The sequence below is a fragment of the Sturnira hondurensis genome, unplaced genomic scaffold (assembly GCF_014824575.4).
Source record: "Sturnira hondurensis isolate 20B ecotype Veracruz unplaced genomic scaffold, ASM1482457v3 Scaffold0016284, whole genome shotgun sequence".
Lineage (NCBI taxonomy): Eukaryota > Metazoa > Chordata > Mammalia > Chiroptera > Phyllostomidae > Sturnira > Sturnira hondurensis.
Genome location: NW_028088915.1, coordinates 7,208,391 through 7,227,211, shown reverse-complemented (window position 1 = coordinate 7,227,211; position 18,821 = coordinate 7,208,391). Strand labels below are relative to the sequence as shown.

The following is an 18,821-nucleotide window of genomic DNA, read 5'->3' as shown; positions in this document are numbered from 1 at the left end:
GTTGAAAAGGCAACCTCCATGCCAAGTATTACTGATATTTTCATCTTCTATTAGTCAAATTAAAAAAGAAAAAAGCTCTTAATCAGAAAACAAAAAATCTATTTTAGCTTTTGACCTTATGGAATCATGCAAAATAGTACAAAACACATGGCTAAAATCCTGAAACAGTGATCATGAAGCAGACCCATGAAAAACTACTAGGTTTTACTTTTCATCTCCTTTAGCACTCTGTCAAATTTTCATGAGAATAACTTAAATTTCATGAGAATTAACTTATATTTTCTTTTGGTTTCATTTTAGATTTTATAGATGTCTTATAATTTTGTGTGAAAAGATACTAAAGCATAGTTATGCACGTACTCAGACAAATATTAGATAACTATTACAGAGAATCATCACAGTCAATTATTAGTCAATTATGTATCAGAAACAGAGAATATCTGCAAAGAAGTACAGTTTTAGAGTTTACAAAATTGTTAAAGCCTGTAAGTCCAAAGCACAATGACATAACATCTTAACAGTGCTTAAATACCACACAGTTTATCAATCTACCTATAAAGCATGGTACAACTTACCTGGAAGGAAAATGAAAGGTAAAAGCAACACTATTGAAGGTCATTGTGTTTTTAAGTTTCAACATTAGTAAACTAATGTCTCATGAATTTGCATTCATAAAAAACCTCTCTAATTGTATTAACAATTGGGGGAAAGCCTACATTTACCTACATTTCTTTGTTTAATAAACTTTAAAGCAAATCACTTACTGATGCTGAACTCAGTATGCAATTATGAAGGTAATAATTCACTGGTATTGAATAAACTTGCCACCATACCCAGCAATTAGGGAGAAAAAAAGGAATTAAAACACTTCAGAGTTATTGAAGTACAACTTCTGACTACCTGAATTCATGACTTCACTGTACTGCAAGAAACAATTGTTACACAATTAACATTAAATTATATCTAATACAAATTAGGTCATTTCTTTAGTCTGGACAGGTGTGTCTCAGCTGGCTGGGCATCATCAAAGCAAAATGCCACTGGCTCGATTCCCCGTCAGGAAATCTCTCATTAATGTTTCTCTCCTGTCTCCTTCCTTCCCTCTAAAAATAGGTAAATGTATTTTTTAAAAAATCATTTCTTCAACCAATTGTTATTATATACCCCCCAAAATATTAAGTCGTATCATTTCTATGAGAACAATATCTCAAAATACATAGTATTCCAAGTATAAAAAGCACTAAATGTAATACAAAGCAAAATTTACCAAAGTAAAGCAACTAACTCTAAATTGGCAAATATTATAAGATGTTTCTTTTAAATGTGTAAGTAACTATTAGTTATAACTCCCCAGATCACTTAACCAAAATGTATTTTTTTTGAAGTATTCTTTTAAATACAAAAAGCATTTATAAGCTCAAATTTATTAGGATTCACTGAACCCACCCTGGCTGGTATGGCTCAATGGGCTGAGCACTGGCCTGTGAACCAAAGGGTTGCTGGTTTGATTGCCAGTTAGGGCACATGCCTGGGTTGCAGGCAGAATCCCCTGTTGGGGGCGTGTAACAATCAACTGATACTTCTCTCCCTCTCTTTTTCCCTCCCTTTTCCTCTGTCCAGACTTCTAGTCAAAATAATGGCATAGGCAGACATGGCTTGCCTCTTCACACAACCACATCAAAATTACAACTAAAATATAGAACCACCACCACTCAGAACCATCAGGAACCGAGTTGAATGGAAGTCTGACAACTATTAAAGAAACCACACGCAACCAGATTGGTAGGAGGGTCACAGACACTGAACAGGGCTGGTCCCACATCCAAGTGTGAAACTCAGGAGGGATATCTTGGTGGCTAACAGTCGCAGCCTCACACCAGGCGCCCCCAGCCCAGGGTTCCTGTGCCAGGAAGTTAAGTCCCTACAGTTTCTGGCTGCAAAAGCAGTGGGGATTGAATTGGTGAAAGAAACTTCTAGAGTCCCAAGCAGTTCCTCTAAAGAACCCACACACAGACTCACCTACTCAGACTCACTCCCTCTGAGCTCCAGAGCTGGGGTGGCAGTTTGAAGGGTACCAGTGGCATACTGGGAGAGGCTTAAGTATCTGGTATTAGGCTGAGCAGGGTCCACTGTCCCTTTTCTGAGCCCTCCGCCCACAGAGCCATGGAGCCAGCAGGCTGATGCCCTATCTGAGACTCCACTAACCTGGTTAACACTGTTTGACCTGCCTTGGATATTCTCAGAGACTCTTGCCCCATCAACACCCAAGCTGCTTTTCCATATGAATGGCTGGTCCTGGCTCATACCACTCAACTTCCTAAATCCTCCCAAACAAGCAACAGCTGGATTCAGTGTGTCCCTGGCCACTGCATTAGCAGCAGCTAGCCTAGATCCACAGCTTGGCTTCATCTGGGCATCTCCGAGCCCAGCACAAATAGTAGAAATCTAAGATTGCTCTGTAGGTGAGACAGGGTGGTCTGGGGCAAAACACAGGTGGGGGCTGGCCTTGGCCTGCACCACCAGGGAAACTTCTGGGCCAGTGCACCCAGTGGACAGCCAATCCAGTGGACAGGCACAGACCACACTGTAGCAGAACCACCCTGCCCCTGCACAGCTGATCCTCCACAGAGGATAGAGGTTGGTGGTAAGTGGACACAGCCAATCCTTGCAGCTGACTGGCCTAGGTGAATCCCTCCCATTGATCTGCCATCAGCAACCAAGGCTCAACTACTACAAGAGGAGGGTGTACTCAGCTCACACAAAGGGCGCACCTCAAGTACCCAGCTTGGGTGATGGAGGAGGCTCTGCCACTGGACCGTACAGGACACCTACTACATTAGACCATGCTACCAAGACACGGAGTCAAAGCAGCTCTACCTAATACATAGAAACACACACAGGGAGTCTGCCAAAATGAGATAAAGAAATATGGCCCAAAGGAAAGAACAGATCAAAACTCCAGAGAAAGAGCTAAACAACATGGAGATAAGCAATTTAGCAGATACAGAGTTCAAAACACTGCATATATGAATGCTCAAGGAACAGCAGTTATATAACACTGGTTATATGAATGCTTGAGGAAATTCTGAGAACCTTAGCAGCATAAATAAGATACAGTCAGAAATGAAGAATATACTCATCGAAATAAAGAACAATTTGGAGGAAAACAATAGTAGAGTGGATGAAGCTGCAAATCAAATCAATGAACGTAAGGAAGAAAAAAACAAGCAATCAGAACAAGAAAAAAGAATCTAAATAAACAAGAATAAACTAAGGAGCCCGTTGGACAACTAAGAATGTACCAACATTCACATCATAGGGATGGCTGAAGGAGAAGAGAAAGAGCAAGAAATAAGAAATCTGTTTGAAAAAATAATGGGGGAAAAAAACTTCCCTGATTTGGTAAAGGACATAGACATGCAAGTCCAGGAAGCACAGAGTCCCAAACAAGAAGGATACAAAGAGGCCCACTCCAACAAACATCATTAATGAAATGCCAAAGGTAAAAGATAAAGAGAGACTCTTAAGAGCAGCAAGAGAAAAGCATTTAGTTACCTACAGGGGAGTTTCCATAAACTGTCAGCTGATTTCTCAAAAGAAACTTTGCAGGCTGGTAGGGATGGGCAAGAAATATTCAAAGTCATAAAAAGCAGGGACCTACAGCCAAGATTGCTCTACCTAGAATAGATCTTACTCAGAATTAAAGAGCAGATAAAGAGCTTCCCAGATAAGAAATAACTAAAGGAACTGGTTCATCATCACCAAATCATTATTATACGAAAGGTTAAAGGGATTTACTTAAGAAAAGATCAAAACTATGAACAATAAAATGGCAAAAATACATTATCTATCAAGAAGTGAATCTTGCCCTGGCTGATGTAGCTCAGTGGATTGAGCGCAGGCCTGCAAACCACACGATCGCAGTTGATTCCCAATCAGGGCACATGCCTGGTTTGCAGGCCAGTTCCCAGTAGGGGACTCATGAGAGGCAACCATACATCGATATTTCCTTCTCTCTTTCCCTTCCTTTCTAAAGATAAATAAATTAAATTTAAAAAAAAAGAAGTGAATCTAAAAAAACTAGGCAAACAAGAACAACAGAGATAGAATCATGGAGAGAGAATGCTTTGATAGTTACTAGATGGGAGGGGTGGGGGAGAATGCATGAAGAGGTGAGGGGATTAAGAAGTACAAATAGTAGTTATAGAATATCCATAGGGATGTAAAGTAACATACAGGAAGTGGAGTAGGCAAAGAACTTACAGGCATGACCCACGGACATGAACAATGGTGGGGAAATTGCCTGTGGGAATGGGTGGTGCTGGGTGGAGGGGAACTAAAGAGGGAAAATCAGGACAACTGTAGTAGCATCATCGATAAAATGTAATTTAAAATAAATATAAATATTTAAAAAAGAATTCACCCAACTCCAGGGTCAGTTGTACTGTACTGCTTGCTAATATTTGAAACCCTCAGGGACTTAGTAACAGAACTAGCTATTAATACCTATGGTATTAGGCCATATCACATGAGAAAAGGACATCTGAGACCCACTAAGTCTCATTCAGTTACTGTACTGGCTTTCATTCATGCATACAGTATCTTTAAGAAAACACCAAAGATATTATTACTCTATTTTTTAAGCTGGTTGAATGAACTTTTACTTTACTCAGTATAAACTAAGACTTTACAACCTCTAAGAATGGTGCCATTTCCCAAGCTAATTAAAATGACCAAGAGCATTTGGGATTTACAGACTGAAAATAGTGTATTTGATGTTGTCTTAAACCATCATTATCAAGATAGTGAATAAAGACTTAAAGTAATTTAACTACATGAATCTTAAGTATCCACTTAAAAGATTTCTAGCAGTTTCATGCCTAAGACAAACTGCACTAGAAAAAACTATTGCCCGTAATTCATTCCCATGATGTAGAAAAACCTCAAAATACTTACTGGATGATTGGGAGGGAGAAAATGTTGGAAAATGGTCATTTTAACAGTATACTGTAACATGTTCTCTGAAGAGACCAACATTAGGCCAAGCAGGGACTGTGCACTAATCCATTCCTCATGCCTTCTTTGCTCAGTAAGGTATTTAAATCACATCCCCCAAATTATTACAACTAAGTAGAGAGTCTCCCATGACAAAATGACTGCTACAATGCTAAGATCATTTTACACTAGTGAAATAACCTCCTCTAATAATCACAAGTTAACAGTTCTGTATTTAGATGCATAAAAATTTCTAGAGAAAGGTCACAAAGCTGTGTTTTTAACACTATATCATCCTGTTCAATATTTTCATGGTGACCTGAATAATGAAAAAAAAACCAGGTCTGCTTGTCAAGATCAAAGTGGATAAGTACAATTAATGTACGTATAATCAATGACCAAAATGATCATTAGGTTAAAATGATATGTCAAAAACATCTAAAGTTTACAAGTGATAAGTCTATAATTAGATTTAAAAAATTATTTCACTAGTTCAAAGTGGAGAACTGACTAGGCAACAGTTCATTTGAGAAACTAGGCTTTAGTTATATATAATCCTGACAAAAAAAATCAGAATACAGCAGCTATAAAAACTAATGGAATTTTAGGTCCTGAGCAGAAAAGAATGCATCCAAAACAAATGTCCTAAGAACAGTGAAGTATCTGGAAATCATAACCTAAGGTATTTAATTTGACGATGAAAGGGAACCATCTGATCAGTCTGCAAACATAGGGCAGAGCAAACACAGGCTTACAGTTGTTCGTATGGAAAATAACACAGTAACTAATAAATGGTAATAAAATAAACCATGTTTACAACTGTAACCTTACTTTTCCCACACCTATATTTGAGGCATTATCATGAGCAATATCTGAATGAAAAGCTAGTGCTTCTCAAACTTCTACGTGGTAAAGGAAGTTTCTTTCCAGTCATTATAGTAATTTTTATAAAATACAGTAGCAATATCAAGACAATGGGAATTACTATAAATATCTAAATATTTAGTCTTAGTTTCTATACTTCATTGATTGTGAACAGGTAAACAGGTCATGACCCCTCACTTTGAATAGCTTTATTTCATCTTGACTAGAAAAAAGAAGTAACTTAAAGGGAACCATTTTATGGGGAGATAAATTTCAGCTTGAATTCCTAGCAAATACATGTGTCCAACACTGAAATGGCTCAATCTCCTTTGAGAGGTTTTTAGAGAAAGAATTTATCTGTCAGATAACCTGTAAAATAGATTCCTGCACTGAAAGGATGACTAGATTAAATCACTGTATTAGAATCGCTCTAGCCTCTACGCTTCTGAGACCAATCAAAAGCAAACGCATACAACGCAAAATCCTTAAGTAGACAATAAAAACTAATCAAAGCATACTTAACAAAATCAATTGTACTGTATGAAGTAGAACATATGCGAAAAGGAAGACATGAGAGACAAAATACTATGTAAATCAATGATTAAGAAACCTTATTAGTGAATTATTAATAGAGGACCAATGTTTTCTTTTTTAACCCATTACTGACTATATAAATATTGATTGCCTCTTCAAAGTTTAAAACAGCTCTCACTACTCAAAGCACAAAACAAAGGTTCTTTCTTTTTTTTTTAAGATACACTGGGGAACACCATTGCCATAGTAAATTCTCACTTTTGAATGACCCTCAGCCACCAAGGTTTAGCCATATAGCCTCTGCATCTACCTTTACCCTGACCTAACTGTACTACTATTAGCCTTCTCTTCTGGTTAAATCAATCACCTTCCAGTGGTAACTACTTAAACCAGTCTTTCCCAACTGCAGTCTTATGGAAACAGAAAGTGTACTTCCCCATATTAATTTCTGATCAACAGCTATTTCAGACTTTCAAACATAAACTTTAAGTAGTTGCAAAATGTTGCCTCCTTTCTGTAACCCTTAAACCCTCCCCTCACCCTCCATAAAAGCTGACCTAATAGGACCAACTACTACTATCAACACCCAGTTTGTTGAGGCTTCTTAGGTACAGATGCTACACAGTAGTCTATAGTATCTTGTTAACAACAAAGGTGGTACCTAAATTAGGTGTCTTCACTAATTACCACGTGCACATACATCATTCTCTAGAATTTTAAATGGATGTCCCCAGGAGAAAGACTCCTCCTGTAAATGCACTTCACATTGTTGCATTTATATTTTTTTTCACAGCTAATCTGGTGCAGTTTTCCAAGTTTCTGATCTAAAATACCACAGATAATAACACATTTTTAAAAAAGGAGCAAATATTAATAGTGACATCAATATATTAAAATATGAACAGTGAAAAGCAAACCGGTTATAGAAACACTGAAACACACAGAAAGGAATAGCAGATAAAGTGACAGAAAAAGAAAATTTATCCCTCAACATTGAGGATAATTCACAGGAAGAAAACAAATCCAAAGTAAAAATTACCATATACTTGCCAGATTTCTTTTAAAAATCACACTCAAAATCTATGATAGACTCACATTTAAACATGAGTACTTAAACTGTTACACTTTGAAATTTTCCTGGAATGTTAAGAAATCACCTGTAATGAGCCCTTTTCCACAAGTTCGTTCAGTGGCATGAAGACTTTAAACATTTTTAAGTATGAGCTCCAAAATAAATTCTCAATTCTGAGAAACATTTGAAAATCACCTGTTTTGTCTCTCAGTATTCTGTAGCTCCCTGTGGTCCCTTTTCAGGTGTTTGGTCAAAGATGTAAAGTATTCTTTTAAAAGATTCTGGAAAGGTTGTTGTTTCTCTGGACTAATTATCTCACTAGGAGGGAAAGTCAAATTAAACTTCTCTGCAGCACTCTTTACTTTCCTTGGTACAAGTCCAGCAATATCATCTCCACAATGTCGACAAAAACTAATCACCACAGAAACATGAGTATGTGATTCTCGATCAGCATTAATAATATTTTTTAGCTGTTCATAGATTAAAGAAAGACCTTCCTTGTCAGTGAAAATCCCAACTATTGTCAATTCTGCAATGAAACGCAAATCAGTTCTTAATTTGGTGATGTTAGGTGTTTTCTCTTCTTTCCTTGCTTCAAAATGTTTTTTCCAAACCTGCAGAAGTGACGGAGCAAAGTCGACATAGCGCTGGTGAAACAGAGAACATAAGTGCACAGCACAATTCACATCAGATATTTTTAGCTTTGCTTCTACAATAGAAGCTACAGCTTCTGCAATGTATTTGCTTAAATTTAGGCCATTAAAATCATGGGACAAGGAGTCTCTCTGTTGTTCTGTAATAGTTTTTAGTTTCTTGACAAAAGCGGTATTTTTCTTCAAACTTGAGTCTAGTCGACTAAAGAAATTTTCCTCTGGTCGGTTGTCTGGAGCATTTTGGTTTTTGCTACGAAGTTCCTTCCTTAACTGATGTCGTTCCCAAGCTTCCTGATGAAGCTGAAGAGATTCTTCTTTTTCTCTATATAAAAAAAAAAATAAGTAAATATAATACCCTATTTATTTTGAAGCATCATTGCTAAATCCCATAAGAGTGATAGCCAATGAAAAAGTACTCACATAAGCACCAGAATCCAGTAAGAACAACAGATGCAAAAGGCTACTTCACCATTTTTAAAGACATTTTATTACTGACTTGAGATGTTAAGAACCCACTATACTGATAATATAACACATAGTAAAGCAGAGGTGTTTTAATAACTAAATGAATACAGTACTTTTGTCATTTATATCTCAATAAAGGTGAAAAAATAAACAGCTAAAACACATGATGCTTAATGTGAAAAATATAAATATGCTTGGGAAGCATACAAAACCTAAAACAGATAAAACAATTGGGAATGCAGAAAAAAATCGTCCCCAAAGAATACTTTGGCTAAAGAATAAACATTATAAAAGAATACACTAAAAATAGTTTGAGAAGTACCATTTTGTCATACTTAAGCATTAATCGATCTTTTTATAAAGTCCCTTGTTTCAGCCCTGGCCAGATAACTCAGCTGACTGGAGTGTCCACCTTTACACCAACGAAAGGCTATGGGTTCCATTCCCAGTCAGGACACATACCTAGGCCGTGGGTTTGGTCCCGTGGGGCAACTGATTGCCAACTGATGTTTCTCTCTCTCTCTGTTTTTCTTTCTCTTTCTCTCTCTCTACCTCCCTCCTCCCCCTTCACTTGTTCTCTCTCTAAAATCAATAAATATATCTTCAGATAAAGATTTTTTAAAAAGTAACTTGCTACATTTGGGTCTTAAAATGCAAGTAAAATTTTAAAAGTCTGGAAAGGAACCAGAAGAGAACTAACTATAGAATAAAAGCCATTTAATAAAAGCCGTTTAATAAAAAGTTAAACACACTTTACCCTGAAAAGAGTTAAAAACAAATTTACCTATTTCTACTAAAAAGATGAATATGTTTAAATTGCAGATGTAGTCAAACAAGTTGGGCAGGAGTGGGAGAGTGGAGACAGTCTGACTTTGAGGTTTCTAAAATACCAAAATATGTAACTTCAAAATATAGTAGATTTTCATGCCCTAACCAGGGTGGCTCACTTGGTTGGGCATTGTGCCACAAAGCGAAAGGTCACTGGTTCAACTCCTGGTCAAGGCACATGTGGGAAGCAACCAATTCATGTTTCTCTCCCTCTCTTTCTCCTCCTTTCCCCTTTCTCTAGGAATGCATAAATAAAATCTTTTTTAAGTAGATTTTCATCTTTCCAAGGTAACCTTCCTTGAGTTACGCTACAATTCTGATTTTTTTCCCCACTACAAACCACACTATGTTAACAGGGAGTTACATTCATCACTGGGAAGAGGAACACATAAGCATCTCTTAGAAGTCTCCCAGACACACACACAAATAGGATTAATAGTGGGTACACTTTAAGAAACCATAACCTGAGCAGGAGTGCATTATATACATGCATTAAGTAACTCAATTTTCATCTGTATTTAAAATACTTTAAGATATATAATGAAATATGTATAGGTAAAATAATGTCATGCTTTAAAATACTCCAGAAAGAAGAAAATGCGTAATTATTGATGCTGCATAGATTCAAGGGGAGAGGGGAGTGTCATTATTCCATTCTATTTTTTGCATATATTTGAAGCTTTCCCCTCAAAAGTTTGGTTTTTGGTTGTTGTTTTAAGCTCTTTGTATTGGATGAGAGAGGAAGCAAAAAGTTACACTGAAACTGAATAGCTTAGTGATTTACAAAAAAAAAAAAGTAAAACATAAAGTAAATAAGAAACTCTCAAGAATCATGGCTCTAAATATTCTAAAACTAGAATACATATCTATTGCCTCCCAGACTTAAGACTCCAGTTTCTCATTAAAAATCAAAGTACTGGCCTGGCTGGTGTGACTCAGTGGATTGAGTGCCAGCCTGCAAATCGAAAGGTCGCTGGTTTGATTCCTGGTCAGAGCACATGCCTGGGTTGCAGGCCAAGACCCCAGGTGGGGGCGAGTGTCAGGCAATCACACACGGATGCTTCTTTTCCTCTCCTTCTCCCTCCCTCCCCCTCACTCTAAACATAAATAAAATATTTTTTTTTACATCGAAGTACTGGACTAAAGAACTCCTGTAAGAAAGCAGAGGCTAAGCTATTCTACAGACCCATTAACAATCCATGTTTGCAAAAAGCTTCTTAAAATTACATATGTAAAGAAAAGAGCTCTTGCTATTCAACAGCTATCATTTGTGCTACATCCTAGTAATCTTCCTATGAGGACTACACCTTGTTTTTCACCCTTTACTATATTACTTGCATAGATTTACAAGGTTAAAAATAAATTTAGATAAAGAATGGGAGGCATTATAGAATTGTACTTAAGAACAGAGGTTTTAAAGTCAGCCCGACTGAAGTTCAAATCCCTGCACTCCACTGCTTACTGTGACCTCAGGCAAGTTTTTTGACCTCTTTAAGTTTTATTAATCTGTAAAATAAGGATTATAAAACTTCATTAGGACTGACTTAAGGATATGTACACATACTGATACACTTTCTAGTTAGTGCCTGGCATAGTTAGAGCACAACAAATAGCAGCCATGAAAAACTAAAAATTTTCAACTTAAAAAGGTAGAGTATAATAGCACTAAAAAAATTTTAGAAAAAACTAAATAATCCAGGTTACCCTATAGTTCAAGAAATATTTATTAAAGATTACTATTATTTAATTGGAAAAATTAAAGCACTGCTGTAAGCACACCTCTAGTCAGTAAAACTAACAACATATAAGATATTCCCAACTCTTAAAGAACTGTACCCCAAAAGTTTTACTTCAAATAATCATTTATCCAAAACTTTTATATCTTCCCATTTCTCACATCAATGGTTAAAGTAAATGTTCTTACTTCAACTGGGCAGCTTCTTCCTCTTGTTGTCGTTTTGCCTGTTCTTCTTGCTTCTTTCTCTCTTCTTCTTCGTGTTTCTTTTTTTCTTCTTCCTCTTTTTTCTTTAATTCCTCTTCTGCCTTCACCTTTTCTTCTTCTTTTTTCTTGCGCTCCTTGTCTTCCTTTTTTCTTTTATCTTCTTCCAGTTTCTTCTTTTTGTCTTCAGGGACCTTAATAACTTCCTTCTTGGCAGGGAGCTTGATCTCCTCTTTTGGTTTCTCCCTGTTGCTCACTGGACGCCTTTCACCACAGTCTTTCTCCTTGTTGTTTAGCAAAGATTCTTTTTCTTCCATACTTGCTGGCTTTTTACGCTCAGCTGGCATTATGTTACCCAAGACACTCTGTAAGAGGAAAAGAATGTCAGTATTGTAGATGCAGTAACTTTTTAAAATAATGACACTATATTTTTTAAAAAGTACGTATTAATGCAACCAGTCAATTGTGAGATTAAATAAATGCATGCAAAATGAATACTATTTCTGTGATAAAATAATTTGTTGGTCATTTTCCACATTTTATCATAATTAGTTATGCCTAAGTATGTTTTTATTAACAAAAAAAGTCAAATATCCCATGTACTCATTACCCAAATTCCACCATTATCAACAGCAAAACAACATATCGTTTAATTATTAATAATCCAGTATCCAGTATATATCAGACATTTGAATTAGTATTAACCCCAACATTTCACATCCATTAAGAAACACTAGTGACACTATTTCGTACAATATTCAATAATATTTAAGTTGGAGCACAGAGGTTTTTCTCCTATAAATCAACTGACAAAATAGACAACAGAAAACTCAAATGTTACCTCATTTTTCTAACCTTCCCAAACTTTCAAATACAAAAACTGTCACTACCTCAAATTAGACTAGACCCTTGAACTCTTGAATTAGTCAAAATCAACATATAAACAAACACTATTATAGAAATTCAAACATTCTTTACCTGCCAATACCATAGCCATCAGCCAAGTTTCTCAATCTCAGCACTACTGACATTTTGGGCAAGATAATTCTTTGTTTCAAGGTTCTCTTGGTTGGAGACAAGGATAGGGTAGTTAATGCTATCCTGTGCACTATGCCAAGTTCAGCAGCATCCCTGCATTCTATGCAGTAGATGCCAGTAGTATCTTCCTAGTCTTGACAAGCAAAAATTACTCCAAGTATTTCCAAATGTCCTCTGAGGGCAAAATCGCCACCAGTCAAAAACTGCTGCACTAACCACATGTGACTACTGACATGTAAATTAATTAAAAAATAAACAGAATTTGAAATTCAGTTCTTCATAGTCACCACCCATACTTCCAAGTTATCGACTCCACATGTGGCTAGTGGGTACTAAATCAGACATTTACAGATATAGAACATTTTCATCACCACACAAAGTTTTAATGGATAGCACTGGTCTATAGCACAGGCTTTATACAATTAGCTGGAAATAAACACTGGAACAAAAAAAAAAAAAGGATTTCCCTACAAAATTCGGAATTTTTTCATTCCTAAAAATAAATATCTCTACTAGTGTCTTAATATTGTCCTGACTAGTGTGGCTCGGTTGGCTGGGCATTGTCCCACAAAGCCAAAGGTAGGCAATTGATGTTTCTCTCTCACCTGGATGTTTTTCTCCCTCTCTCCCTTCCTTCCCCTCTTTCTGAAAATAAATAAAATCTTTAAAAGAAAACAAAAATAAAAAGAACTAGTGTCTTAATATATTTTTATGAACAATGCCCCACGTTTTAACTCCTAAGTCATGTGCAATTTATATGAGAAAATCCAAACATTTTCTATTTAACTTACTAGTTTATTACTAAAAACTAAAGACATACACAGATTCTTAAATACTTTCAAACACAGGTTTTTAATTACAGCAATGAAAACTAGGTTAGCAAACAGAACATCTGGAACAATAAATATTGTATTACTTATTAACACACAAAGCATTTATTTCAGCACTCTAATAAAATGTTATCACAGAAGGACAACCTAGGACAATAGAAGCACTTTAACTTTTTAAAGACTTTATTTTTAGAGAGAGGGAAGGAAGAGATGTAGAAAAACACGGACGTGAGAGATACATCAATTGGTTGTCTCTCACACACCCACAACTGGAGACCTGCCCTGCCCTGCCTGTAACCCAAGCATGTGCCCTGAATGGGAATCGAACAGGCAGCCCTTTGGTTCACAGGCTGGCACTCAATCCACTGAGCCACACCAGCCAAGGCAAAGCGCTTTAATTTTTGAAAAAACTTGTCGGTCTGTACCTTTTCTATCACCTCTTCCTTCCCCTTTTTCTTTTACTCTATTTCCCTTCCCTTGAACATGCATTTTGACAATGACACACAAAACACAAAACCAAACAAAAATGTTAATCCTAGTTAAGCAATCATTGAATATGAAAGAGAGTAAGTACTTATTTATGAAGCAAGACAGTGTTAACATTTACATTATCTGGGAAATCTAGTTATCCATTCTTATGCTGGTTCAATCAAATACCCACATTTAATGTGAAAGTATCCTGCCCTAAAGCAAGCAAACTTTCAAGAAAGTATAATACAGCTACCACTCACAGCTACCGTGTTAAACATATACTTTACCTCATTTAATACTAAAATCTTTATGAGGTAGGTATTATTTTCCCATTTTATAAATACGTAAACTGATACTTGACCAAGTAATCTATCTGACCAAGGCCTCCACAGCTGGTGACAGAGAGGGAATCTGATAAACCCATATTCTTAACCAAAGTTATTAAGAATCTTGAGAGTACCAAGCAACAGACTAAAAGAATTCATCATAAATATTAAGACAAATCACAAAATTATTTTTCTCAGAATACAAAGAGCCCCTGACCATGGCTAAGCAGTTTTTATGTTATGTTTTTAAATTTTGGAAAATTCTAGCTAAAATGTTCCGGGACAAGACAAGTCTTAAGGTGCCAATACAATCCTACTTAGTGGTATTTGTCATTATGTGCAAAAATGTATTAAAATGTATAAAAAATTATGTGCAAAAAATGTATATAAAATTAGTATTTTGATACTAAACATTAACAAAGTATAGTTCTCAGACAATTAAATGGCATCTAAGTTTACAATTAATGTCTCATTTTTTTAAAGATAAAGTTAGATATTAACTTGATAAACATTAAGAAATTCACTTGAAATCTTACAACTTCATAAAAGATCATCATTTATTAGCTCACACTCTCCCAAACATTTGTGACTCTGTAGTCTTCAAATATGTAATAAATTTTAAGTGCCTACTCATATCAAACTGTAATAGGCACTCATGAATAAGATTGTGTTCTAGAGCATAATAAAAGTTTCTAAATAAGACCCTTAAGTCTTAGTAGTAGAATCTTCTTTGCATCATTTCATCCTCATACAACAAACATATACCAAGTACACTTAGAACTAAATTTCAGTGAACAAAAAGAAAAAAAATGCAAAGGTTCACGTGAAGGTGGCAATGCAGAATAAAAAAATAGTATGGGCTTTGAAGTCAGAAAAACTTCAAGTTTGCAACCCAACTCTGCAACCTGGAAACTAGGCAATAGCAACTCTGAGTCTATTGATAAAATGGAGATACTGTTACCTTTCTCACTGAGTTCTTAAACTTCTATCATAGCAGCTAGCATAAAGGGGGAATTTAATAAATGTTTGTTTTCTTCCACAAAGAACAGTGAAAAGTTCATCATATAGAACTATCAGATTTTCATCTACTTCAATTTTCAATTTTTACATTGAGGTGGCAACAGAAGACTGACATATCCAAGATTACACAAGTTTAGTAACTGGGTCAACTGTCCAGTGCTCTTTTCCACTATATACCCTGACTCTAAGATTTGAAAAGCCAAATAAAATATACAAACAACATAATGCAGATCGGCATGCATTTATACCGTCAATTAAAAAATGTTAACGGAGCATTACACTTAATGAAATGCTAAACTACTTTTAAATTATTTTAACAAATCCATGCTTCAATAAAGAGCCAAATATTTTATCTGGAGTGTTTCAAAAAGTTTTTCAAGTAAAAACTAGACCTTTAAATAGATTCTATCTCAAAATAATAGATGACAGTATTGATCTTTACTTAGAATATAATTAGCGCTTACAAGTTACGGAGTACAATTACATTCAGATGGCCCTTAAAAGAAAGCCATGCTTTAAAGCCATCTTCTTAGCTCCCAAAATAGTATTTTACTAGTAAAACAGGTACCAACAGAATGTACTGGGCAGAGAATGCACAGAAAGGGGTGTTTCCCTTTTAAAAATACTCCTTTGCAAACTACCATACGGACTCTGTATGAAATCACAATCGGACTCCTCCGAAAACACTCCAGAGTAAGAGAATGCTGTTTACCTTTTAATTCTGTGATATTCAAATGTTTTAAGGGCAGACAGCACAGAAGCATTGTTTACCAGTCTCTGAATGTAAAGAACGTCCCTAGTATAAAGGACTCACTGAAAGTTTTTACAAGTTTCACCACAGTTGAAAAATGCTTCTCTTTATGAGCTGTGTAATTTGTATAAACACCTAAAAACTGATACATAAGAAGGGTGAGCAATAGTTTCACTTTGGTCTGATGCATCACTACGTACAAGTCCGAAAACAAAAAAGAGAGCTTAAGGTCCGGTCCAGTGTGACCCCCAAGCCTGCGAGCTGACTCTGCTTGGCCAACCTGGAAACCAAGTATCCTGTGATCATCTCCTTAGTTCAACAGTATTAACAAGAGTACTAAGAGCCTTGGGATGAAGACATAGTGAAGAACCACCAGCCCACGAAACGAAAATGAAGTAAACCAAATAATTTATGCCCACCATCCCCAAACACACGAAAACCCCTTCCCTTAGTCACGCATCTCCCAGAAACCCGTGCTCTCGCTCCACATACCTATACCTAACACGCTTCCCTGGCACATCTTTCCTTCCTACCGGTACCCACGGTCACCTTCGACGACCATCCTTGCCCCAACCCTAACTTCGCACCCCGTAACTCCCACACTACCGAACACGGAGACTCTCTGGCTGGTCTCCCTACTCCACATCCTCCCACACAAGCACCCTCCCCACTTCCTCGCCCTCGCTTCCCTCCGGCTCCCAAAGAGCTTTCCCCAACCTCCTCTCACTCTACTCCACACCCCCAAACACCTTCACCCCGACACAGCAGGCTCCCCGCCTCCAGCCGCGAGGCCCAGTCCCGACATGTGGGGCAGTCGCCCCTCATGCCTTCCCCGGACCAGGGGCTCCCGCGTTGGTGGAAGCCTTCGAGAAAGGAGTCTGAGGAGAACGAAGCTGGACCCTGCGGTCCGTCTCCAGCTTTCCGCCCCCGGAGAGCTGGGGTGAGGAGTCGCCTTTTGGGTCCCCCAGGGAGTAGGAGTCCAGGCCGGTGCCCCCGAGCCCAGCTTCTTCCCGGTCGTTGGAGCGGAGGAGAAGGAGGTTCTCCAGGACTCACCTCGAGCCTGTTGTCAACATTAGCTCCGGGTTTCCCAGCACCAACTCCAGCTCTCAGGCTCTCCCCTCCCCTCCCCCCACCTATCTTCCAGCCGTAGGCCCGCCTTCCCTCAGCTCCCCCTCCTCCCTCCTCCCGCCGGCCCTCCCGCCCGCCACTCACCAGCGCAGACAGGCTGCGAGTGGGGGCGGGGCGGAGAGAGGTGGAAGGGAAAATGCTGTCCGCTAAATTGCCAGATCAAAAACAGTCCGGGTCTCCCATCCCCCTGCATACGAATATCCTTAACTTAGCTACGGGGTGATAGATCACGAGATATGGCACACACAGGTGCTACGCACTTAGCGGTTTGTTCAAATTCATCACTTGATAAGAGGAGAGAATTTTTCGGGACAGGCAATCATCAGGACAGCCACAAGCAGCACCTCAAGCCAGGGCCCCAGGTGAGGGGAGGAGTGTTCAGAGGGCCCGAGGCAGGAAGTGGATTGGTCGCCAGGAAAGGGAAAGCACCTGAATTGGACCTGCGCAAGCGCAAGCCTACGAGGGGTGGTGGGGAGAGGCGGGGGAGCAAGAATGGGCGGGGCGGGGCTAACAGAAGGTAAGGAAGGGCTGTGGAACAGTAGGAAAATTACGGAACGCCAAAAAGGACAAGTTTGGCCACGTGATTCTCGTGGGAGTTTCCTGCGGCCAACCTAAGGAATTGGTCTAAGAAGGGGAAGTTTGATTGGACTAATTCGAGGAGTGAGGTTGAAGATTTAGGAGACTGGAAACTAGAGAAACTAAAGACTATGGTTGATGAGGAAGGTAGCAGTTGGTTAGGAATGGGTGTAGATTTAAGAATGCTTTACTAGAGAGACTACGAAAGTCCCGTAGGGGAATTTCCAGGAGCAGTTTTACGTGTTCGACATGAAAACCTGTTAGCGAGAAGAAGAATCAAGGCTTTCTCCATACAGATCTTAGAAAGTACCTGGTTCTAGCAATTAAAGTTTTTAAATTACGATGGAATGATTTCCCTTCGGTAATTGAATGAAATCACTCCCTCCCTCCCTTTCTTTTTTTGACTTTGTTTTTATTGGCTAGTCTTGTCATTACTTCCGAATGAGAACCCAAGTCGACTTTTTAAAATAAGTATCAGCTTAGCCACACAACTTACTCCCTTCCGATTTTTACGCAAACCCTGATAGGGTCTGTCAACATTATCTGAGTAGGTATTAGTACTATCAGTCGGCTTTGCCTGGTCAGGAGCCTGGGGAACAAAGGTACACAACTGATCTTGATTCTTGTTTGACATGCAACGCCCCACCGGATTTGCAAGCCCACAAAATGAGCTGCTACCAACCTCAAATACTTGATGCAGGTGTGGTTTCCATTTTACTCAGCTTTTGCCCCCCTATTTTTAGTGTTTTACTTACCATTTATTCTTAGCATGCAAATTACTCTCCCAAACTGAATGTTGATGCTTCCTGTATTTCAGGCTTAAAAAAACAATACTAAATAGATTAATTGTTTACAAGGTAGTAAAAGAAAATGACAAATACTGCTATCTGTACCATTGATAATTATGAGAGAACTGTCCTCAAACACTGGTGATAGCCACTCACATTTCAAAGTATCCTTTACCCACGCTATTGATAAATGAATCCTTATCCTAAATTAAGTCAATCTTTGCCTTTCATCACGAGTTGAAAGAATGACATTTGTATTGAGCATTTGCTATTTTATATTTGTTATTTTAATTATCATAATAGTCCTGTATTATGATCCTCATTTTATAGGAACTGAGTCACAGAATGACTATTTACTCAAGACCACAAAACTAATAAGTATATTTTCTGAAACTACATGATATTTAGAATTTAAGTGTTTATCTAGATATTTTATTATTTGAGAAAATTTTCAAAATGTCCATTCTTTTTGCCTGCTCCATTTGAGATCACGTGAAAAAAGAAAAACTGCTATATATGTGTGTGTGTGTATTTATATAATGC

The 18,821-nt window shown here is 37.7% G+C and overlaps 1 protein-coding gene across 2 annotated transcripts in view; it reads right to left on the bottom strand.

Annotated features, from left to right (window-relative positions):
* Positions 1-16,937, bottom strand: part of UPF2 (UPF2 regulator of nonsense mediated mRNA decay) — a 104,542-nt gene extending 87,605 nt beyond the window's left edge. The window contains exons 1-3 of one of the 2 annotated variants that reach the window (XM_037066012.1): positions 16,840-16,937; positions 11,336-11,715; positions 7,661-8,440 (exon numbers count right to left, since the gene is read on the bottom strand). In XM_037066012.1, coding sequence (XP_036921907.1) covers positions 7,661-8,440; positions 11,336-11,697 — 1,142 coding nt within the window. In that variant the 5' untranslated portion in view covers positions 11,698-11,715; positions 16,840-16,937. Of the gene's footprint in view, positions 1-7,660; positions 8,441-11,335; positions 11,716-15,747; positions 16,432-16,839 lie in introns of those variants that run through there. The other variant, XM_037066013.1, reaches the window with a different exon arrangement.
* Positions 16,938-18,821: the final 1,884 nt, after the last annotated feature.